Raw genomic sequence first — 25,752 nt, forward strand, 5'->3', positions numbered from 1 at the left:
GCCTTTAACTCACTAGACTTGCACATTATGGTGAAGGTAGTTACACATCCTGGTAGCAGGTAAGGATGTCCAAGTTTACTCAGAATTATCAGGGGACTATCCAGGGTAACTCTTCACAACTCTTAATTAGAAATCGAGCCCCTGAATAAACTAGAGAGAATTAATTAAGATAACAAAATAAAGCACAAAAGTGAAAGATACTACCAGTGTTTCAAAAAAAGAAAGAAAGAAAGGAAAGAAAGGAAAGAAAGGAAAGAAAGGAAAGAAGGAAAGAAAGAAAGAAAGAAAGAAAAGAAAGAAAGAAAGAAAGAAAGAAAGAAAGAAAGAAAGAAAGAAAGAAAGAAAGGAAAAGAAAAGAAAAGAAAGAAGAGGAAAGAGGAAGAACTACTTTCACAACAGGTGCTCTATAACGACGGTGGAAGTTTGTACTTTTTCCCCACCGCTTTCAATAGAGATAAAGAGAAAGCACTACCTTTTTCCCTTTAACATTGTCCTGAAAAGTAACTAACCTAATGGGTCTGCAGCCTTCCCAAATATACACCTCTTTCTTTTTCATCTTTTATCAAGAGGGTACTGTATTTTATCAAGAAACTTTTGTTTCTCAAACTTAGCTCTAGGATTTTTCAGAAAGTTTATGATTAAGATAAAACATTGATAAATCTTTCAGCAATTTTTCAAAAACAAGACACCACACAAGCAGTGACAGTAGAAGTTTTAAAAGCCCTATGTATTCAGTCTTTCAGTTTCTCTTAAAGAGTAACCTTACAGAGCTCAGGGGCAGCTGAAACCAGATCTGAAATGATTCACTTCATCTCAGTAGCACTGTTTCATTCCCCATTGTTGTACTTTAGTCTTCTGAAATACTCCTATACATATATGAATTCATATTAAATGGTCCAATTTTAATTGGGCGAATTTCCAATATTGAACTTGCCTTTTACTCTTTATTTCATTGTAACTGACCATTTATAAATCAACAGTAGGCAGAGTGTGGTAGCACACACCTGTAATTCCAACTACTTGGGAGGCTGAGGCACAAGAATTGCTTGAACATCATGTGTCTGGAACTCGTGGCTTCTTGGTCTTGTTGACTTCAAGAATGAAGCCACAGACCCTCGCGGTGAGTGTTACAGTTCTTAAAGATGGTATACCCGGAGTTTGTTCCTTCCGACATTCAGATGTATCTGGAGCTTCTTCCTTCTAGTGGGTTCATGGTCTGGCTCACACGAATGAAGCTGCAGACCTTCGCAGTGAGTGTTACAGCTCTTACATGCAGCACATCTGGAGTTGTTTGTTCTTCTCGGTGGGTTCGTGGTCTCGCTGGCTTCAGGAGTGAAGTTGTAAACCTTTGAGGTGAGTGTTACAGCTCATAAATGCGGCATGGACCTAAAGAGTGAGCAGCGGCACCATTTATTGCAAAGAGCTAAAGAACAAACCTTCCACAGTGCAGAAGCGGACCCCAGCGGGTTGCCACTGCTAACTCAGCCAGCTTGCTTTTATTCCCTCATCTGACCCCAGCCACATCCTGCTGATTGGTCCATTTTACAGAGAGCTTATTGGTCTATTTTACAGAGAGCTGACTGGTCCGTTTTGACAGAGTGCTGATTGGTGCCTTAACAATCCTTGAGCTAGACACAGAGTGCTAGACAGAAAAGTTCTCCAAGTCCCCGCTAGTTTAGCTAGATACAGAGCATCAACTGGTGTCTTTACAAACCTTGAGCTAGACACAGAGTACTGATTGGTGTATTTACAAACCCTGAGCTAGACACAGAGTGCTGATTGATGTATTTACAATCCCTTAGATAGATATAAACGTTCTCCAAGTCCCCACTAGACTCAGCAGCCCAGCTGGCTTCACCTAGTGAAGGGGACTGCATGGGGACTGCAGGTGAAGCTGCCTGCCAGTCCCTAGCTGTGCCTGCACTGCTCAGTCCTTGGGCAGTAGATGGGACCGGGCACCATGGAACAGGGCGGGGCACCCGTCGGGGAGGCTCTGGTGGCCCGGGACCCCACGGGGACTGGGGGCTCAGACATGGCGGGCTGCAGGTCCCCAGCCCTGCCCCTTGGGAGGCAGCTGAGGCCGGGCGAGAACTCAAGCGCAGTGCCGGCCGCTAGCACCCTCTGCAGCTGCTGGCCGTGGTGCTAAGCTCCTCACTGCCCTGGGTCAGGGGCGCCAGCCGGCCGCTCCATGTGCGGGCCGCCTAGAGCTGGCCTGGAGGCTGGCCGGGGCCTCACCCTCCATACCTCCCTGCAAGTAGAGGGAGGCGGCTGCACCTCGACCAGGCCAGAGAGGGGCTCCCACAGTGCCCTGGCAGGCTGAAAGGCTCCTCAAGTGCTGCCAGAGTGGACAACGAGGCCGAGGAGGCGCTGAGAGCCAGGGCTGCTAGCACATTGCCACCTCTCAATAGGAGGTGGAGTTTCAGTCAGCCAAGATCGGACGACTGCACTCCGGCCTGGGCAACAGAGGGAGACTGTCTCAAAAGAAAACAAATCATTGTTAATACTAAAGAAACTAATTTGTAAATTACATATTTTAGAAAATATTTTTCTAGTTTTACCTGTTTTATAGTTCTTAATCTGGCCTGAACACATTTTCTATAAATGATTAACTCCTTGAAATGTTATATTTAAACTATTCTATCTGCCCCAATGTAGAGTACATAGAATGTACATACAACTATATCTTTCTGCAGTGTGTGCTTAGAGTTCCAACCTGGTGTGTTGAGGGTGGTAGGTGTTCCTGTTAGTTCCTCTTGATGACTGCACACCCTGCACATTTTATTCAGACAAATATTAATACACATAGGCTGAAATAAATGAACATTTTCATCTCTACTGACTCAAATGTCAGAAAAATAAAATTATAAACATCTGGAGAGAATAGAAAAGAATTGTCATTTTATAATTTACCGCTTTCTGTTTTTGCCAAATCAAAAACTGCATGGAACTGACCCACTCATAATATTTATGAGTTCTAAACAAGAATATGAATGGAAGTCCTAGCCCACAGTGACACCCAACTCCACTCACCACCAGAAGGGTCTCATATAAATATATTTGAACAAACCATACCTCAAGTTAAAGTTCTGTCCCACCCTTTCTTCCCTGCAAAGAGCCACCATGGGAAGAAAGTCTCATAGGTCTGCTAGTGGGCCATGACCATACGGGCAGAGAATTTCTGAGTTTGGGACACCTGAAACATGGCCTACATAGAAGGACAGTCCCTGGCTTTTTGTCCATAGTGAGGGGTACAGCAAGAGAAAGGCCAGAGTACGAGCCCCTGAAACTTATGGCTCTCAGCAGATAACAGCTAGGGATATATTTCTCTCAGTCAAAATGAGACTAACCTATAGGATAAGGATTATGGAGGAGATAAAAAGTAAATAGTAATAGCACCATAAATGCTCAGACTGGTGAGAGATGAGGCGAGTGGGCTTAGTTGTGAAGGAAGGTTTCATGTGTGACATCCTGTAACTGTTTGTGTTTTTATTTTCTATCTGAGTTACAGAAATTACCCTATTGCTTCAGGGTTTATCCTGAGCAACTAAGGCTTTTAATCAACACTTTGCTTTTTAAAAATCTACAGTACTAATCAGCTGTCTTATAGTTGTCCTGCATGGCAGGTAAGAACTCACGGCATTGTTTTCTGTGATTTCAACATTACATAAAAAACAAGGGAGGAGTAATCAGCACTGCTTCCTAGAGATTGCACTGTTGTTCTGTTTCATAGAATTGATAGGAAAAAAAGTAGTCACAATTACAATTGAATAATATTTGTATTCCAATGAATGAAATAAAAAGCAATGAACATTTCAACTGTAATAGAAAATTTTGTTTCAGTGTTAATTATTAGTTCTATTTGTGGTGATATTTTTAAATGATGTTAAGTTGTAACAGTCTTCTAATGAGAGGGGTCTTTGTTACCTCTGCTTGAGTGTGGACAGGCTTCAATCAAAAGAGTATATCAAAGTAACACTATTTAAATCCTGATTCTAGGTCATAAAATGCTGTGTAACTATCCCTTTGTCAGAATACTTGCTCTTGGAGCCCTGAGTTGCCGTATAAGAAGAGGACGCTATTTTGTGTGGGAGCCCAAGCCATAAGGAAGGAACACAGGTAGCCCCCTGGTGTTCATTACCAGCTGAGTATAGTCTTCAAGTTATCAAAGCCCAGACTTCCAATCTGTGATAGACGACACCTCCAAAATATTTCAGCACCCAGTCATTTGGATCTTCCCAGTGGAGTCTCCCAACGTTATAGAGGGAAGCCAAGCCATCTCTCTGTACCTTGTCTGGATTCCTGATCCACAGTATTTTTAAATATGTTTTTCATACCACTATATTTTGGGGGTAGTTTGTTACATAAAAGCAGATAACCTGAAACATTTTAACAATTGTGTGTGTGTGTGCATGTGTGTGTGTGTGTTCTACATAGGTACAAATATGTTAGATGAGAAATACTCAAATATTACAATAACCAATAAAGCTATTTAAAATTTCATTATACAGTTCATTGTATGTTTACTTTTAATTGAATCTCTTAGTATAATACTTTGTTGCAAAGGATGAAGTGTCATGGACCTTTCTTGACTTTTCCCATTTAAAGTTCTATAGTTGTGGATTCCTTTGTAGAGCTGTGTTAAAATTATTACATATTTTGCATGTGTTCATCTTATTAGTGTTTGAAAGAGTGATTTGAAAAACGTTGTGGCATTTTAAATAACATTTATTATATAATACATACATCTAGGGGAAGAAGAAACTGAGATTATTCAGTCTTAAGCAGTGTGAGAAGTACTCGCATACAGATTCTTTAAAACAAAACTTCCTTTCAAAGTTGTAATAAAAAGAAATAAAACAATGATTATTATGCATAGAAATTACTTAGATAATCTAGATCTTCAGGGGTCTTTACAAGACTTTAAATCTTCAATTCAACAGTATCTGATTTAGATCTTTATACCTTGGAGAGTTCTTTATTATACATTTTCTTCATTTATTTTTATCTCTATTTTCTGTTTTTCCCTCACTTCCCATTTGCTACTGGCCACTGATTATATTATTAGAAGAAAATAACCTAAGTAAAGCAAACATACTACTGCAGTTCTGCTCATTTTCTTTGCTTTTAGGGTGAGACATTTTCTACATTAATATTTGTATGAGATGAGAGCTAATCAAACCAAATCTCACCTACTTTTTTTTTTTTTTTTTTGAGACGGAGTCTGGCTCTGTTGCAAAGGCTGGAGTGCAGTGGTGCATCTCGGCTCACTGCAAGCTCCACCTTCCGGATTCAAGCCAACCTCCTGCCTCAGCCTCCCGAGTAGCTGGGACTACAGGCGCCCACCACTAGGCCTGGTTAATTTTTTTGTATTTTTAGTAGAGACGGAGTTTGTGTTAGCCACGATGGTCTGGATCTCCTGACCTCGTGATCTGCCCGCCTCGGTCTCCCAAAGTGCTGGGATTGCAGGCGGGAGCCACGCGCCCGGCCCTCACTTACTTCTTTTAACTTCCTTGCAGATCATCTGCTTGAACATCTCCAATATCTCGTTCCTCTGGAGACATTATGATGTTTTTTTCCCAGAAAGAACCCTTACTTATGGGAGAATGACATTTGATGATTTTTAATACTTCTGATGAGTGGGATGGCTTGGTGATTTGGTACAATTATACTCAGATAAAATGTGATTATGCCCAGTCTGAGAAAGAAGAAACTAGGCAAAGAAAAATAAAGTGAGTTTCTAATGATCACATAGCTATTAAAGCAGAATTAGAAATCAGGTTTCACTTCTAAATGTTTCTGCTCAATTCATGCTGTTCATTTTTTGTCAGTCAGACTTTCTAACTCGACTGCATGCTGAAGGATATTCTTTTTAATTCCATCAAAATAGAAGTTCTTAGTGGTATTTTAATCTATCAAAGTTTAAAATTTCAGAAGTGGGTTCATTAAAATGCATTTTGAAAAATCGATAGATAAATGATTCATTTAAGAAAGGAAACTGATTTTCCTGATTGCCTGTAATATTTGCATGCATTGATTTTAAATTAAAAATTATCTGGAAAATGTGATAAAGTTAACGGGATTATTTTTAACATATGTGTGGTGAGATAAAAGTGGTAAGAATATACTGATACTGAGTGAGAAAGAAAATTTGAGAGCGAAGGACAATTATTTTTTAAAATTTTAGAATATTTACCAAAACCCCTTATTAAGCTGTATTATTTTTATGTAATTTTGCAAGATCTTTGAATATCAGGACAAAATGAGAAGATATACATGAATTTAGTTTGAAAATTATTTATACCTCTTTAATAACTCTGTATTTTGTAACATTATTTTCACTTCAGAAAAAAACTACCAAATTGTCTCATTGGCTTTCAGGACTCAAGAGTTCTTTTGTCTCTAATAAAAAAGCTGTGAAACATGAAGTTACACTCCTGTTTATTTCTTTGAGTTTCACTTGCTCTTCAGAGGATCTACATAAGCTTCTTAAACCTGGCTTGTATAGCACTGTTTTTGGCAATGCTAAAATCATGTTTTTGGCATATCACACACTATCTCATTATTACTCATGTCAGAATGCTCTCACTATCTGGGAAATTTCCTCTATAAATTCTTTGAACTAAACACACCTGTGATGGCTGGCTGGGGCAGAATCAACACAGCTATGAAATAAAGTGTTGCCTAAGGCAGGAGAAGTTTACAACTGCCTTTCAATTCTAGGCATGTTGGAGTTTGTCTCCCTTTTCCTTTTCTTTACTTCTTTTTGTTATTGTTGAGTGTGTTTTTAAGTGTGCCTTTACACCAGATAATCATATTTAATTTCATATTTCATGGTATACATGTGACAGAATAATTTGATGGAAATTCATCAGATTTCATCAAAATTGACTATGAGTCAATATTCTACATGTTTCTCCCATTAAGATATATTTGTTTCTTTTTTTTTTCAAAATGAATCATCTAGATTCAATTTTATGATAAGGGTTGAAATTCTTATTTGGATATTATATTTTAAAGTTAAAAATATATTTCTGTCCATTACAAACCAGAAAAAAATTTACTCATACAAGACATATTTGCTCTGTGTGTATGTGTGTGTGTGTGTGCCTTTCCCATTCTGCCATGCTAATTTTTAGACAATTGTCTCATGCTTGCTTTTAGAAAAAAAATATGTTGCTTTAAGAGTTTTGTTTTTGCCAGGCTGGTCTCCAACAGATAACATTCGTTCTCTAAAATGATATTCACAAATTAAATGAGTAACATTTCTTTAGACCTACTATCTGTGAGTAACTTCAAAGGGCTTGACATATGCTTGCTAATTTTACCCTCATTACACTCTCATGAGTAGCCACTATAATTGTGCTCATTTTTAAGGAAGGAAACTGAAACAGAGGCTAAGCTACCTGACCCATATCACCCTGCCAGAAAGTGGCAAAGCCCACAATCTTAACTCTCATGTACTACTTCATTATATAATTTCAAAAATAATTCAAATAATAATAGTAATTACCATTTTTATATACTTTTTATGTACTCTATGTGAGATTTTGCATATCTCATTTTATTTTATTCTCTTCATAATGCTATGAAATACTTTTAGCAATGTGGAAATAGAATCAGACATGCTAACTAACAAGCCAAGGTCATGGAGCTAGTAATTGGGAACATATAGATGTTAACCTCTATATTAGTCTGTTCTCATGCTGCTAATAATAATAAGAAGAAAAAAAAAAACACTCCAGAGTAGGTAATTTATAAAGGAAAGAGGTTTAATGGACTCACAGTTCCGCATGACTGGGGAGACCTCACAATCATGGTGGAAGGTGAAGGGGTAGCAAAAGCATGTGTTACATGATAGCAGGAAAGAAGATGTGTGCAGGAGAATCCCCCTTTTTAAAACCATCAGTTCTCATGAGACTTATTGACTATCATGAGAACAGCATAGGAAAGAACTGTCCCCATGATTCAATTATCTCACACTGAGTCCTTCCTACAACATGTGGGAATTATGGGAGCTACAAGTCAAGATGAAATTTGGATGGGGAGACAGCCAAACCATATCATTTGGCCCCTGACCCCGTCCAACTCTCATGTGCTAACATTTCAAAACGAATCGTGCCTTCCCAACAGTTTCTCAAAGTCTTAACTCATTTCAGCATTAACTCAAATTCCAAGTCCAAAGTCTCATTGGAGACAAGGCAAGTCCCTTTAACTTATGAGCCTGTAAAGTCAAAAGCAAGTCAGTTACTTCCTAGACACAATGGGAGTACAGACATTGTGTGAATACACTCATTCCAAATGGGATAAGTTGGCCAAAATGAAAGCACAAGATGCTCCATGCAAGTCTGAAATCCAGCGGGGCAGTCACATCTTAAAGCTCCAAAATTATCTCCTTTGACTCTTTGACTCATATTCAGGTCACACAGATGCAAGAAGTGGGTCCCCATGGTCTTGTCCCTGTGACTTTGGAGGGTACAGCCCCCCTCCCGGCTGCTTTCACAAGCTGGCATTGAGTGTCTGTGACTTCTCCAGGTACACAGTGTAAGCTGTTGGTGGATATACCATTCTAGGGTCTAGAAGACAGTGGCCCTTTTTTCACAGCTCCACTAGGCAGTGCCCCCAAGTAGGGGCTCTGTGTCGGGGTTCACAACCCACATTTTTCTTCCACACTGCCCTAGCAGAAGTTCTCCATGAGGGCTCTGTCCTTGTAGCACACATCTGCCTGGACATCCAGGCATTTCCAAACACCTTCTGATATCTAGGTGGAGGTTCCCAAACTTCAATTTTTGACTTGTGCACACCCACAGACCCAACACCACCTGTAAGCTGCCAAGGCTTGGGGCTTGCACTCTGAAGCAAAGACCTGTGCTGTATGTTGGCCCCTTTTAGCCATGGTGGGATGCAGGACACCAAGTCCTGAGACTGCACAAAGCAGCAAGACCCTGGGCCTGGCCCAGGAAACCATTTTTCCTCCTTGGCCTCCAGACTTGTGATGGGAGAGGCTGCCATGAAGACCTCTGACATGTCCTGGAGACATTTTCCCCATTTTCTTGATGATTAACACTTAGCTCCTAATTACTTACACAAATTTCTGCAGCTGGCTTGAATTTCTCCTCAGAAAATTGGTTTTTCTTTTCTATTGCATTGTCAGGCTGCAAATTTTCTGATATTTTATTCTCTGCTTCCCTTTTAAAATAAGTTCCAATTCCAAACCATATATATGTGAATACATAAAACTGAATGCCTTTGGTTATACCCAAATCATCTCTTGAATGCTTTGCTGCTTAGAAATTTCTTCATTCAGATGCCTTTAAACTATCTCTCTCAAGTTCAAAGTTCCACAAATCTCTAGGGCAGGGGCAAAAAGCTGCCAGTCTCTTTGCTAAAATATAGCAAGTCTCCTTTGCTCCAGTTCCCAACAAGTTCCTCATCTCCATCTGAGTCCACCTCAGCCTGGATATTATTGTCCATATCACTATCAGCATTTTGGTCAAAGGTATTCAACAAGTCTCTAGGAAGTTCCAAGCTTTCCCACATCTTCCTTTGTTCTTCTGAGCCCTCCAAGCTGTTCCAATCTCTGCCTGTTACCCAGTTACAAAGTCACATTTTCAGGTATCATTACATCAGCACCCCACTACTTGGCACCAGTTTACTATATTACTCTCTTTTCATGCTGCTAATAAAGGCATAATTGAAACTGGGTAATTTATAAAGGAAAGAAATTTAATGGACTCACAGTTCTGCATGGCTAGGGAGGCCTCACAATCATGGTGGAAGGTAAAGGAGGAGCAAAGGCACATCTTACATGGCAACAGGCAAGTGGGCTTGTACAGGAAAACTCCCCTTTTTGAAACCACCAGATCTCTTGAGAATTATTCAATATCATGAAAACAATATGGGAAAGACCCACGCTCATGATTCAATTACCTCCCACCTGGTCCCCCCCAGGACATGTGGGAATTATGGGGGTTACAATTCAAGATGAGATTTGGATGGGAACACAACCAAACCATATCAACCTATTTTCATTTTAATTGAATGACTAAGCTCATTTTACTTTTCTAACTTGCTGTTTTTTCTATTTGTAACTTATTTTATGTTTGTGTATGTTCCTCTGTGTGTGAGATAATAACAGGAAAAATGTGGATGGTTTAATAATATATTTCAGCTTCAACTAAACGATTGAATCTAAAACCAATTGTGCAGACAGAAAATATTGCTTTGAAGGGAATTATATACTTTGGGGAAGAAATTAGATGAGATTTTTCTGGACTAGCCAAAAACTAAAATGCTTTCAATGTCATAGGCAAGTCACATAAATGTGAGAGTGACTGAGAAGGATAGTGGGGCTTATGTTGAACTGGAGATTATATGCCCCCAGCTAAAGATATTCAAATTCTTAAAAAAGTAAATGTCAAACAAATACCTGAGTACCAACAACAACACTGAAAATTCTACTGGCCAAATAGAATACTTCCAAAGCCAAATTCCAGTGAAGAAATTCTAACTTGCCTCTTCATTGCAGATAATAATCAACATCTCATTTTCAAAAGCTAGCTATTATATTAGGAATCCAAAGTAAGTAAAATACACTTTTTTATATATTTTGTACATAAAGTTTTCAAAGTAGAGAGAAACACCAATTTGTTAAGGGGAGAGTGAGGAATTCCCAGAATTCCAGGGAAGAGAGGTGTGGAAGCAGTTAATGTGCACAGATGAATTCATGAGAAGAGACTGAGGTCTAGGAGAAGGCAGGAGAGCATAGTGGTTAAGACTATGCTCAGGTATTAGACTACCTGGTGTCAAATCCCAGCTCCACTACCTCACAACTGAAATACAATAATTATCTTTTTTTTTTTTTTTTTTTTGAGAAAAAGAAAACCTAGATGGAGGGCAATAACTAACTCAAATGAATGAATGAACTGATGGAATCAGGTAGGTCGTCAGAGATGAGTTTATTGAGGAAAGATTTCTTGCCAAGAGTTTCAGTATGAGCTGTTGTTGTGCTCACCTCCTGTCTACTCCAGTAAGGATGGCACCAGGTTCAAGAGGCCAAAGAAGAGACCAGAATCAGCAAATGACACATCGGGTTTTACTGGGGACTTACCTACATGCCTAAAAATCTGTATTAGTGGGCTGGACAGGAGAACCAACCACATAGCCCAGTGGTGGTGGACTGGGCAGAAGACTGAAACTCTTGCAAAAGGAATGCAGTTTGTACAGCATTTTCACATAGTACCCTTTCCCTAACAATTTCCACCTGACAACGTTTATGCAACCCAAAACTCACTCCCTTGTATGTCCCATGTTCCATAGGAGAAGCCAGGGTCTTAGATGTTCCTCATAGTCAAGAAACAAATCTCTGGATGGCTACTCCAAGATTCTCTAGCTCTAGCTCACAACACACATTCAGGTGCATGTACCATGCAGGGTCATTCTCAGAATATGCTTCAGTTATTGCTATCAGGTGCATTTACCATACACCTGTGCCTCATCTCAGAGTGGTCAAATCCTACTCCTCAACCTCCCTGATAGGATTTGGCTCCATGTCCCCACGCAAACCTCATCTAGAATTGTAATCCCCACGTGTTGAGGGGGTACCTGGTGGGAGGTGGTTGGCTCATGGATGCGATTTTCCCCATGCTGTTCTCTTGATAGTGAGTGAGTTCTCAGGAGATCTGGTTGTTTGAAAAGCATCTGGCATTTTCCCTGCTGGCTCGCTCTCTCTCCCTGGCCCCTTGTGAAGAACGTGCTTGCTTTTCCTTCACCTTCCACCAAGACTGTAAGTTTCCTGAGGTCTTCCCACCCATGTGAAACTGTGAGTCAATTAAACCTCTTTTATTTATAAACTACCCAGTTTCATGTAGTATCTTTATAGCAGTGTGAAAATGGACTAATACACATCCCTAATTCCTTGGGTCATGTGTTGGTAGGCAGATGAGCCTTCTTCTAAGAAAAGGAGGAGAAAGAGGTCTTTATCGAGCCCCTCTCAAGGACCAGATTCAACTGAGGTTTTATTATCTAATTTAATCCTCATAATACTATGATCCTATGACCTATCCTTGATAGAGGTATTGTTTGTCCTGGTGTTCATGCAGTTGAGGAAACTGAGATTCGGCAACAGTCATAGCTTGCATAAGATGAAAGAGTTAGTATGTGGCAGAGATGGGATCCACACTCTGGTGTGTTTGACAGGAAGGCCTGTGCTTTTCCTCTACACTACACCATCTCCCTCTGCCACTTCGTCTTACCAAATGACACTGCTGCAACCCTGGCTCTTGACCCTAACTGTGAGGTTAATTTCTATTCTGCTCAGAACCCTGGTGGAAGAACCTCCTGTAGGCTCTGGAAAGCTGCAGGGGCACAGTGATCCTCCCTATTAACAGCATCAACCTTTTCTCCAAGGTAAAGGGAACTTCATCAACCAGGTGCCACACAGGAAACAAATGGCCAAGGGGAAAAAGGAAGGTCATAAGTAAAAACTGGTAAGTATGCAGAGGGGTCACGCAGGAACACGATTCAACTTGCTGTCCTCAAAAGATGGTGCTACCTTGGATAAAATTTTCCCTAACAAATATAAGAAAATAGTTTGGGACCCATAAAGAGAAATTAAAACTTAGTTACTGGAGCTATTTGCTTGTGCATTTATTTGATCAACCTGTTAAAAGAGCCTGGATATTTTTCTATTTCAGTTCTCTTTACCTGACCTCTGAGACACTTGTTTCTGTAGGTGAAAGGGATGGGAAAATGCGCTCACCAAGGTCCAGACAATGATTTCAGAAAATAACCTCCAAAGCAACATGAGCAGGTAATGGTGGATGGGTTCCATGAGCCAGAAAGGGCTATGAGATGTAGAGGAGCTGAACCCTGGAATCTTGCTCTCTGATTCTGTGTAAAAATACAACTGATTAAGAAATACAAATTGTATATATTCAAGGAGTACAAAGTGATGATTTGATTATCATGCAATGAGCATCAGCTGTGGGCAGTGAGCATCAGCTGTGGTAATCATTACACAATAATCCTGCAGCGAGTGTCATCTATGTAATAACTTGTGTAAAGATTACCATGGCTAATGCTGATGGCATGCCTGCTTGCCTGCTCTTATTGCAATGTAGCAGCAACAGAATATCTCACTTCCTGGCATGCAGAAAGCCCCTGTATAAACAGCACTGTCCCTATAATCAGTGGAACTGGATTTGACGCTGGCTTTCAGGTATCAGCTCTCATTTTGTGAAAGTCACTTAACCCATTGAGCTTCGGGTATTCCCACCTTTAAACGGGATAATATAAGACAGGAAATTAAATAAATTTGTGATTTAAGTGATAATACAACTTGGCACTTCAAAAGTTGTAGTGTGGCAAGCCACAGTGGCTCATACCTGTAATCCCTGCACTTTGAGAGGCTGAGGAGAGATAATCACTTGAGGCCAGGAGTTTGAGACCAGCCTGAGTAACAGAGCAAGATCTGTGTCACTACAAAAAATGTAAAAATTAGCTGAGCATGGTGATACACGTCTGTAGTCCCAGCTACATGGTTGATTGAGGTGAAAAGATCACTTGAGCCCAGGAATTCCAGGCTGCAATGAGCCATGACTGAGCCACTGCCCTACAGTCTGGGTGAAAGAGCAAGACCCTGTCTCAAAAAAAAAAAAAAAACAAAGACAAAGAAGTTGAAGGGTGAAGATAAAAAATGTTTCAAGTAAGTTATATTGATATGCACATATTGGAAAATTTAAATCTTGAAATTAGGAGAAATATGTTCTGGTGTTCAGCACAGGAGGGTGACTGTGGTTATGAATATTTTACTGTATATTTTTAAATGGCTGGAAGAGAAAATTTAGAATGTTCTGAACACAAATAATAAATGAGGTGATGGAAATCTCAATTACCTTGATTTGATCATTACACATTATATGCATGTATCAAAATATCACATGTACTCCATACATATGTACAATTCTTACCTATTAATCTTTTTTTTTTTTTTTTTTTTTTGTTTGTTTTTTTGAGATAGAGTCTCGCTCTGTCACCCAGGCTGGAGCTCAGTGGCACAATCCTGGCTCACTGCAACCTCTGCCTCCCGGGTTCAAGCAATTTTTCTGCCTCAGCCTCCCAAGTAGCTGAGATTACAGGCGCCCACCACCATGGCTAGCTAATTTTTGTATTTTTAGTAGAGACAAGGTTTCACCATGCTGGCCAGGTTACTCTCAAACTCCTGACCTCAGGTGATCTGCCTGCCTCAGCCTCCCAAAGTGTTGGGATTACAGGGATGAGCCACTACATCCTGTCCTAACAACTTTAAAAGCTGAAAATTAATGATCAAAGCTTCTATCTCTAGAAACTTGAAAACAACACAAAATAAGCCTCAATTAAGAAACATATAAAGATAGAATTTAATGAAATCCTACATGTAATATCAAAAAAGCCAAGTAAATTTGGTATTTTTTAAGAGCAATAAAATTGACAACTACCTGGCATGATATATTAAAAAATAGAAAGAGAACAATCATCAATATCAGGGATGAAAAAGTGGATATCACTAATATTTCCATAGAAAATATAAAGACAAAATAATTAAAGAATAAATTAAAATTTTGAAAGAAATGGAAAAATTACTCAAAAAGCACAATTTGTCAAAACTGACAGAGAAATAGAAAATTATAACATTTTTGTATACATTAAAGAGCTGAAATTATTATTAAGAACTTTTCCACAAAGAAAATCCCAGTCACTAATGGCTTCACCAAAGCTTAAAAGAGAAATATCGTCAATCTTATTCACACATTTTATAGGCTAGGAGTAGATAAACACTTTCCAATTCTCTTTATGAGACTCCCATAAATTGATATAAAATCTAACATGGGAAATATGGGAAAAAATATTATATATTAGCTTCACGAATATAAATAAAAATATCTCAAAGATTTGTAAATTGAATGTAGGAATAAACAGGATAATCCACAACAACCAGGCGGGTTCATTTCAAAAATGCAATATTGATTTTACGTTATTTTACAAAAATTAGTCATTCACCTCTATTAAAATTATAAAAGGGAATTAAATAATCTCAATATACGCATAAAGATACAATTCTAGCAACACACAGTTAAACAAAATTTTCTTAACAAATTGAAGAATTTCAATTTTTGAAATATAAAAAATAGGATTAGTGATAAAATATTAAAAGCTCTACTTCTGAGACTGAAAACAAAAGCCTAAGTTCTCAATTCACTATTTTTTAAATATTTTATTAAATGTGCTAGGCAGCACAAGAAGAACTAAAAAAATACAAAGTTTTTAAAGGAATAATTATAAACTATCATTGATAATTGACATTATACTGTATGTAAAAAGACTTGATAGAATCTGTAGACTTTTAAAATTAACAAATGAATTTAATAAGGTCTCTGGATAAAAGGTTAAACAAAAAATCAGTTGCATTTCTATACCAGCAACGAAAATCATAAAATAGCCTTTAAAGAAAACATCATTTAAAATGATCAAGATAGGTCAAATATAGAGAACTGAATCTGACAGAAGTATATGATTTCTACACTGAAACAACAAATTATTAGAGGGAAGCAAATAATTCCCAAATAAAACCATAGTTTTTTGTAATCATGTAATTACTTGACTAATTGATCAATAGATTAAATGCAATCCTAATACAGATCATAGCAGGTTTTTTTTTTTTGAGGGAAATTGGCAAGGTTCTTATAAATTGTATATGGAAACGCAAAAGGTCAATAATTGACCAGGCATTCCTGAGGAAAAATGAAATTGAAAGAGTTCTGCTATCAGTCATTCAGTCACATTGTTAAGCTATATTAATTAAAGCAATATAGTGTTAGTGTAAACATTTATAAAAGACCAATAGAATAAAATAGTCCAAATACAGACCCACATTTATAAGGACAACTGATGTATGACAAACGTGCCTGCAGTAAAGTGAGGAACGAATGGCCTTTTTAGTAAATTGTGCTAAGTCAACCTATCTCTAGTTGGGGAAAACCACTGGAGTTCTACCATATAAATATTCTTTCCAGATATATTTTAGATTTATATGTGAAATGTAAACAATAAATCCTGTATTTTAAAAAAGCATATTTATTACCTCGTTGCTAACAAATATTTCTTATGTGGGGTACAAAATGCTTACTCTGCAGAAAAAAATTATAAATTGAATAATATTAACACTAATAATACCAAAAGACACTGTTAAGCGACTAAAAACTCAAGTCATAGAATAAGCAGATGAAATAGCAGATGCGATAGCAAAAAAGCCAACAGTTTTGTGTTTCTTAAGAGTAATAAAATTGACAACCACCTGGCAAGATATATTTAAAAAGAGAGCGAGAATAAGCATCAATATTGAGGTTGAAATAGGAATATCACTAATATTTCTATAGACAATATGAAAATAAGAAAGATGTTTGACAAGAGCAAAAATATTAAAAATCTTAAAAAGGAAAGGTATATATATATATATATATTTGAACTGACTGCTTTGAACAGACTTTATATCTATTTATATTATATGTTGCTATCCCTTTTTGGTTTGCTTTCGTTACATTTTGGCTTTGTTGCAGATGCCCAGTGTAGTTCAAGCCCAAGACCCCAAAATATGACAGTAAGAACAATTCAGGTGAAACAATGAGAGAGTATAGTTTTATCACATACTAATCTTTCTAGAAACTTAGCTTTCAAAAACTGGAAGAAATAATTGCCCTACATAAAAATATGTACATATGTGTAAGCAAACACATGCACATGCACACTCATAAATAGACATGCATATTCTTCAAATCAGTGAAAAAAATAGGGCAACACATTAAAAAACTAGACAAAGGATTTGAATGGGTACTTCACAAAAGAGGTATAACAAGAAATATGACAAATTAATGTGAAAACTGACTCAAAATTTATCAGCAGTGAAATATCAATTATAACCAGAACTTAATACACATTTACCAAGATGGCTAAAATGAAAATTATATAAAATAAGAGGTGATGAGTATAAAATCTGTGACTGTAACGCTTTTGTACAGCTGGTGTAATTTTAAATCAATATAACCACTTTAGAAAAGTATATGGTGGTATATCTTAAACTTATGCACATCACATTATTTGGTAAATCAACACCTAGGCTGCACTCAAGGAAAATGCACCTAAAATATATATACCAAAAATGTAAATAATATGTTCACTGTAGTACTATTTGTAGTAAACCATACTGAAAATTTTGAAATGCTTATCAAAAGCAAATAAATATTGGTATAGTCTCACAATGGAATCCTATATAATAATAAAAATAAAAACTACAACTACATGCAACAACATGGATAAATCAGTAAAATACAATGTTGAGCGAAAAAAGTCACAAAGTCCACAGAGTCCATCTGTACGATTCCATTAGCATAACTTTCAAAATAAAAGGCAAAAGTAATCCATGGTGTTAGAAATCAGACTTGTGGTTTCCATCAGGAGTAACATTGACAGGAAGGGTGAGGCTCTGGTATGCTGGTAATGTTCTATTTCTTAAACATTGATTAAACAGAGATATGAAATCTGATTACTTGGATGTGTTTATTTGGAAGGTTTCTCTGTATATCTATGATTTTTGGAGTTTTCTATCTGTATGCTATACTTTAAAAAAAAAAAAGGTAAAACTTCAATGATCATGAAAAATTTAGATATTGAGATGAAATTTTGGTACCCCTAAAATACACCTTGACCACTAGGCTGCTCTGAACAGACTTCATATCTATTTATTTTTATTATATGTTGCTATCCCTTTCTGGTTTGCTTTCCTTACATTTTGGCTTTGTTGCAGAAGCCCAGTGTGGTTCAAGTCGAAGACCCCAAAATATGACAATAAGAACAACACAGGCTTCTGTGTTACCAATGGTAGAACATAGTTTTATCACATATTAATCTATTCAGAAACTTACCTTTCAAAAAGTGGAAGAAATAATTACCCACGGAATAAGAAAAAAATGTTCTCAATGCAACCCAATGTATACTGATTGTTTAAGCAAATGAATAGTATACACACTAAGCAAACTGTACTGGGAGAGTTGCCCATTTATTTTATTTTGAAACACACTGCATATTTGTCTAAAGGCCAGTTTTAAGCTATGTGATTCACTTAACTTCCTCTTTCCCTTCAATTATATTTAGGCATTGGCTTTAAGTTTTATGTTTCCATTATTTTATTTTTCTGCATTTCTAAATATGAATTTCATTCGTACAAAAGGAGCTACTTTGTAGCTGTTAAATCTGGCTACCTATCTATCTATTACTTGCAAAATGAGTAGTTCATCTTCATCACTTGGAAATTGCAATATATAATAAAGCTATTGAGTTACCTCTGGTGTCTTATAAAACGTGTAAATTAGAGTCCCACTCCAGGCTTTCTTAATCAGAATCTCTAGAGAGAGCTATTACAAAAACTTCTAAGATGCACAGCAGTTTTGATACTCTTGCCAATAGTTCCAGAGGAGGGGAGGGAGGGGATATAGAGGATGCAAGTTGTGAGAAAATAGTTTGTTCCCTCTCCTTTTTTCCCATATTCAAAGTTACAGGAGAAGCTTTTTCATAAGATTTGTGACATCTTGTTCTCTTTCTCTCAATAGAAGAGAACAGGACAAGGTACAGTTAGTGCCCTTCTTATGAATAGACTGCATTATCTTATTAATCATTTGTTAGGACTCTATGCATTTTACCAGAGACATTCCTTTCTAATGAGTAAGTTTTAAAATCAACACTTGAAACTCAAATTAACCTAGATGAGTTTGAACTATGGTATTGCCATCATTATTTAAGACTATAAACAAGCACCAATTATGACATAGTTTATAGAGAAAAAGTATGCACGAATCTAATTTTCATAAGTTCTCAGGCACTGTCCTTGCAATATGAGGTCTCTAAGCGACAACAGAACTTGTAAATTTAGCATTGTCAGCTTAGGCACCATTACTTAATTATTTCCATGACATGTTTGAGAGGTAATCTAATATCTGAAGTTGATTATTTACATATAATTCTACAAAGTATTATGTAATGTTGAATGACATTTTGAAGACAAACAGACTTATATTTGAATCCCAGTTCTAAGTCTCAGTTTGCTTGCTTTAAAATGGAATATATTGATGCTTCTACAGTATTGTCTGATATCTAATAAATTATCAGTTAAAATGGTAATAAAATATAAAATATAATAATTGTATATCATTCTACATATCATATTAATGTTGAATTAAATTACACAATTGTGTATATGTAATTCTATTATCATATTCTATAATGATTAAGGAAATTATTTCTTCTTGTAAACTAATGAGAAAAGGCTGTGATCAGCCTTAGGTAAGATGATAAAGTAAGAGATAGAACCCATTTGGGTTTAGCCATTTTCACATTCCTGACCAATAAACTTATGATTTGAATAGGGCCAAGAAAACTTGTATTTAAGATTTTCAAACACATTTGAAAATCATTTTCTATGTGTCCACTGGCATTTTCTAAAAAATGCTGAGACATGGCCTTTCCCAGTTGCTACCAAAATGATTACAAAGCATTACTGATAGAATATATACGTGAATGTCATGACACCCAAATGCTAAGTTTGACAATGTAGATTTTATGGCTAGGCACGGTGGCTCATGCCTATAATCCCAGTGCTTTGGGAGGCCGAGACTGGAGGATCACTTGAGGCCAGGAGTTTGAGAGCAGCCTGGGCGACATGACAAAAACCTGCTCTACAAATTACATAAATAAAAATTTAAAATTTAAAAAATAGGCTTCCCCATGTAATAAAATTCCCACTAAGAAATTTCAATCCACCTATGTCACAGTAGGTAACTCATCTTTATTTGTTTCAATAGCTGGATTATTACAACCTATACATCATTTGCAGTGTTATTCCAATCTTTACAGTGTTGTGCTTTTCTATTGAACGATGATCATTGACACACATTGAAAACATTAAGTACTTGAAAGTAATGCATTAAGCAGGAGTACTTGACACATGTGAAAAATTTAACTTGGTAGCAAACAACAAAAGAACAATGGAAACAGTAATGAAGCCAGAAACCTCCTTGCCTCCCAGTAATTTGCAAAATATCTGTACATTTTGAAGCCAGCTAGCAGTGTGGAACAAGAAATCCAATGCCTCAATCCCATTTAAATAAATAAAATTTCAAGATTTTCACAGTGATTACCTTCATGGCAACTAATATTAAATGAACACATTGAAGTATGCTAGGCACTGTTCTAATTGTTTTATACATTATTTCATCTCTGCAAGAAATACTCATTGTCTACATTGTACAGATAAGGAATTGAGCACAGAAAAGTTGTGATTTGCTCAAGCTTTCATGGCTAGAAAGTGGCAAAGACCTAATTCTAAAATGGCTTTATAATTACAGATTTTGTGCTCTTATCTTTTGTTCTGTATTGCTTGGTCTTCAGTGTTGCCTCAAATACCCTCCTGATTTATCCCCTGCTCCATACACAAAAACAATATGCAGGGTTATTAACTAGGGAAGAGGCTGTTAATTTTTATGATTTTCCTACTACAAAGATACTCGTCTATATTTTGAGGGTGGAAAATTAAAATAGCCACAAAAAACACACATGAGATTTCAAAATATAAGCCAGTTAAATGTCATAATGGCACACAAATAGTCATCAATAGGTTTACTATAGCAAAATACAATAAATTATATTGTATTGTATTCATTAAGTGTCAGCTAAAAAAGGATTACTTTGCTGCTGAAAGTAATGCCTAAATAATATGGAAAATTTACATACATATAAAACAGTTCTAATGATCATACATAATAAGACATGTGTGAAGACAGCTTATACAATAAAAACAATTTATACATGGGTCCATTGATCACCACCAGTATCTCTCCTTTTCCCCTGGCCTTTCCCAGTTATCCGAAGATCACTGCACCAAATAATTGTTTTCCCATATATCATTAATATCAAGAATTTTGAAGAAATTATACTATTTTTTTTTCTGTGTATGAAAGGAGTTACAAAATATGGAGTAGAGTTGTATGTTTATTAATGGTGAAATGGGGCATAATACTTAACCTTCAAAAGCCACAAATGATGCAATTTTTATCACACAGAACATAGGGTCAATGGGAAAGGGAGTGAAGAATGTGGATAGAAAATAATTTAGGAAGATAACACAATAGAATAGAGTGGAGTGAAAGGGAATACTTGACACTTTCCTTTGAGTGTCTGAATCTGAGTGTCTATCCATGTCATGATGAAAAGTTCTTGGAAGCAATGCTTTGGCTTTTTAGAAAATGTCCCTTCAGTTGATTAAGGAGAATTTCCATGGATGAGGAAATAATCATATCATTGTCAGATATTTGTTATCACTGTCCTTACATCATGGTTCTATTAGAGAAAGATAGTAATATGAGATTAAGTGTTTTCATTTGGAAATTGTACTGACGATTCAATAGGAGAAATAATGATAAAAGCATTGGTTTAGAAAAATTAATTGTGCAGTACTCTGAATAATTTCAAAGGATATCAAATGTATTTGAATCATAGAAGTGCCAATGTGTGGTGTTAAACATAAACAGGAATTAGGATAGTGGCATTTGCATCATAGAATAAATATATAAGAGGCAACAACCTATTAAAAAAGTGAAAGAAAATCTAAATTCTATTTTTATCTCCACTCTTCACTCAGTGCATAGAACCATATCTGAGGCATAATTGCAACTTACTAAGTTGTTGTTGAATACAGTCGAATTACAGAGACTTATTTCTACATAGTAAAACTAGAAAAAGTGGAAATTATTTTATCTTGCTAGTGAAGAAAGTGTTGCTAATCTATTCCACAGATTAGAGGATAGTTTAGTGGTGTTTTTTCCCCCAGTAATAGACTATAGTATCAGAAATCCTTATATATTCAGGCCACATTAACTTATTATTTAATAAAGATAATAGAGGAAATAGATACATGATTTTAGTTTACTTCTTGTGGACAAGGGTATTGGAGAAAGCTGGAACTAGTTCACAATACCTTTAGATAGTCACGATTAACTACTATTAAATATGTTTCTGTGGAACACAAACACAAGTTATATACTCAAATACTTTATAATACATATTGTAATAAATCTATAGAAGCAACTATCTCCAGAATAAGAGGTGTACTACTTCTATGGGGTTTGTGGTTAACATTAGACAAATCCTTTGCTGGGGTTGGAAAAGAGAAACATTACAGCTTAAGGAGCTATTTTAGCTGTTCCTGGCTGACAGCAGAGATTCACCTGTGAAGTCAAAATACCATAAGCCATAGCTACCTCAGTTGTGACTCAGAAAGTCTAGCAATGTGTCTGAACCACCATCCCCACCCCTTTCAGAACAAGTAAGGGCCCAGGGTACTCTACCTTCAGCTTGAGAACCATGGCTTGGCATATAACGTGGCACTTGTGATCTGATCTCAGGAAAAATACTTTGTTGCAAATGGATATATAAACAACTACTTCTAATGCAAAGCTGGAGTTGATGAACAAATGTCAAAAAAACCATAGATCAGAGACCAAACAAATAGACATAAGCACGTAATAATAAGTAGAAGGAACATTGGGTCAGGAGGGCAGAGCGGAAATTCAGTCTAGAGAGTCCTCCTTGGGCACCAGACTGGGAAATATTCTGCAGAGGTTATGATTATGTCTAGGGTATTAAAGGTGCTATTAAAGTATCCACATCTTTTCAAACATAAGATTAAGTAACTGAAGTTCCCAAATGGTGACCAGAACACAGCAGTAGGTGATTTCTCTGAAGTTCAAACGGGTCTGTTGGGAAAAAAAGGACTCCCCATAGGAAGCAGGTCACAGCCCTCAGGGTTGGTTTTCAGAACAAAGCTCCAGTTCCCAGGAAAGAACCCTACAGAGACTATTGTAGGTGTTTGCCTTTGGGAGACTTGGACATTAGGCATGATACAGAAAAAACATTTCCAAAATCTGAACTACACGATCGGGGACATGAACTATGTTATCCAAATAGAGGCACTGCAAGAAGATGAGCTATGACTCAGAGAACAACTTGAAACTCGGTAGACAGCAGTGGAACACAGTGTCCTGGGTCAAATTTTCAGCAAAGGGAAATTGGGGCAGAGTTAAGAAATACAGTCTCATTATGAAAACAGCATTTCTTGGACCATGGTACTAGGGAGGGGAACTTAATTCTAAATCATAATATATGGGAGACTAAGTAAAATAAATCCCTTCTTTCTTATTAGTTCTAGTGTAGAAAAAGGCAGGAAGAGCCTGTGGTTACACTGTTCCTTTGTTACAAAAAGTTAACAATGAACTTTAGCCTTAGAGAATTTGGAACCTCAGAATCAAAGGAACAAAATTGGAATCTGATTAATGACATTGAAAAGAATCAACATATTAAAAGCATATTATTCTCCTTCATAAATTCATTTGATTGCCCAAATCAATTCATAACTGCCCTCGTTTCATTCAACTACAGACAATCTCTTATTTCTTCAGATCTGTGATTTAGACACGTGAAATCTCTGTGCGGAATTGAAGTGCAGTTCCAGACATTTCTGTCTTATAAATTGCATCAAATTTCTCATTTTGGGCCACTGTGAAGTAATTCTTCCAGTCACCAGCCATCCCTAAAAATAAATTTAAAAAAAAACATAGGAAAGAATAAAATATTTCCGTAAGAAGAAAAAGCAGTATATACCAAAGGAAAAGGTTAGAAAGACTAAAGAAAGACTTTCATTTTATTTGAATGAATTAAAACAGCCTTTAAATTGTATTAAGCTTTACATTTTTAAGCCTTTTAAAAATTCAATAATTTTTTTCCATCTGGAAAGGTGGCTTACAACTAAATAGAGTCTGACATTTGAAGAGGCATTCTGAAAAAGACTAATTTTCTTGTTTAAATTCCTGGGCTTTACAATAGTTTCCTGAGAGTGATAATTTCACTGTTTCTATTGGCCGTGGGTCATGAGGTTATCACTAAGCACTTAGATCAATAGTCAGGGCATATTTTATTTCATAAAGTAACTTTTGGAAACTAGACAAAAAATTAGCCATCAGCACAACAAAACTGCGAAATAAAAAAGTTGATAAGTATCAGTTCCTGGAATTTATAAACAAGGATGCTATGATATGGAGATGATAGTTGTTTTTCCTAAATTCATTAGGCTTGTTCTTTATTTGTAATTTAGGTGGGAACAATAACATTAATATCAAATATACAACATCCTGGAACCATGTTTTTAAAGTAAATCTTTTAGGATAAAAATTTAAATTTAATCTCTCATACTTGGGTATATATAAATACGTATTTGGAAAATGAACAAACTTTTAATGTACTGCCAATATTTTTAGAGAAAAACATCTTAGTATTTTATGAAATAGTAACACATCATATTAAATTACAAGTTATATTAATCCACAGTGGTTTGATAAAACTTCCAAGTCTTTTAAAAGAAAAACATTCTTATAGATATGGTTGTTTCCCTAGTTGTTACATTTTGTTCTATGTTCACCAGATGTCAATAGCTCTGGAATTCAACATAGGGTTGAATAAGGGTTCAACGTAAACATAGTGGGGCTAATGCATCCATAAGGATGTCATTAAAAACAGAAGAGAACACAGATTTAAGCAATTAAAAGTTATACATAAATCATTCCAATGATCTGATCTGCATATAAATTTTATAATATACACAAACACATTTGCTTTACAAAAAAACTTGATAAATGCTGGTCAAAGGCCAGGTTTTTCTGTTTGTTATAATTTAGGACATATGAATAAACATTGGACATAATCTATCCCACCCTCATAATAATAATATTGATTTATCTAATATGGCATCTTTCAAAATTCAGTGTACCTGGCACATTTGTTCATACTTCACTTCTTTCAGCATTCATTTATGTACATGCCCCTTGCATTACATAGTGAGCTTCTTGAGTCAAAGATATGTATCATTTACCTTTGAATCTTTTAAAGAATATGTGCTGTATATAGGTATTCATGAAGAAGTTTTTCTTATTAATGAATGAATGAATGGATGAATGAGTACTCTAAATGTTTACTGGATACATCAGGGAAGGAAGGAAAGAAGGAAGGAAGGAAGAAGGAAATCTCAAACTTTTTAGACTAATAATACTTTTTACTTCTATATGCATTATTTATTGTGAGAAAATATCCTAAATACTTGCATATCATTTACCATAATCCTCCCCAGAAACTTGTGCCACTGGTGTTATTATATTATCTATTTTGCCAGTGATGTAATCAGAGCTTTGGCAGGTTAATTAATGTATTCAGGGTAATAGGTTCAGGGAATGGCATAGCCTGGATATACCTCAGATCAATCTGACCACAAAAGTATGTTCTTAACCCCCTAGAGAGGGGATATAAAGACTGCCTTCAATATTAGAACAGCACGTGCTTTTTTTCTGTTGAGGTTGGAGAAGCCATAGAATCCAGATACTGAGCTTGTCTTCTTTATGTCTACACCATAATTAAATGTCATGAAATGGCATCAATTTTCATATGATTTGAGATAAAATTTCTGGGAAATTATATTCAGGTATCTATCACAATGAGAATTTACCATGTTTAATAAAGATTTATTTTCTGATTCTTCTACCAGGAAAAAGAATATATATGTACATGTACACAATTGACTCTTGAACAATACAGACTTGCGCTGGCCAGGTTCACTCATATGCAGTT

General features: G+C 36.4%; 1 protein-coding gene across 2 annotated transcripts in view; it reads right to left on the reverse strand.

The window, feature by feature from the left end:
- Window positions 1–21,054: 21,054 nt before the first annotated feature.
- The window catches only part of SULT1B1 (sulfotransferase family 1B member 1), a 37,286-nt gene continuing 32,588 nt past the window's right edge, over window positions 21,055–25,752 (reverse strand). For both annotated transcript variants that reach the window (XM_003898816.4, XM_021938571.2), the window contains one exon: window positions 21,055–23,668. In XM_003898816.4, coding sequence (XP_003898865.1) covers window positions 23,547–23,668 — 122 coding nt within the window. In that variant the 3' untranslated portion in view covers window positions 21,055–23,546. The remainder of the gene's footprint in view (window positions 23,669–25,752) is intronic.

The sequence above is a fragment of the Papio anubis genome, chromosome 3 (genome assembly GCF_008728515.1).
Source record: "Papio anubis isolate 15944 chromosome 3, Panubis1.0, whole genome shotgun sequence".
Classification (NCBI taxonomy): domain Eukaryota; kingdom Metazoa; phylum Chordata; class Mammalia; order Primates; family Cercopithecidae; genus Papio; species Papio anubis.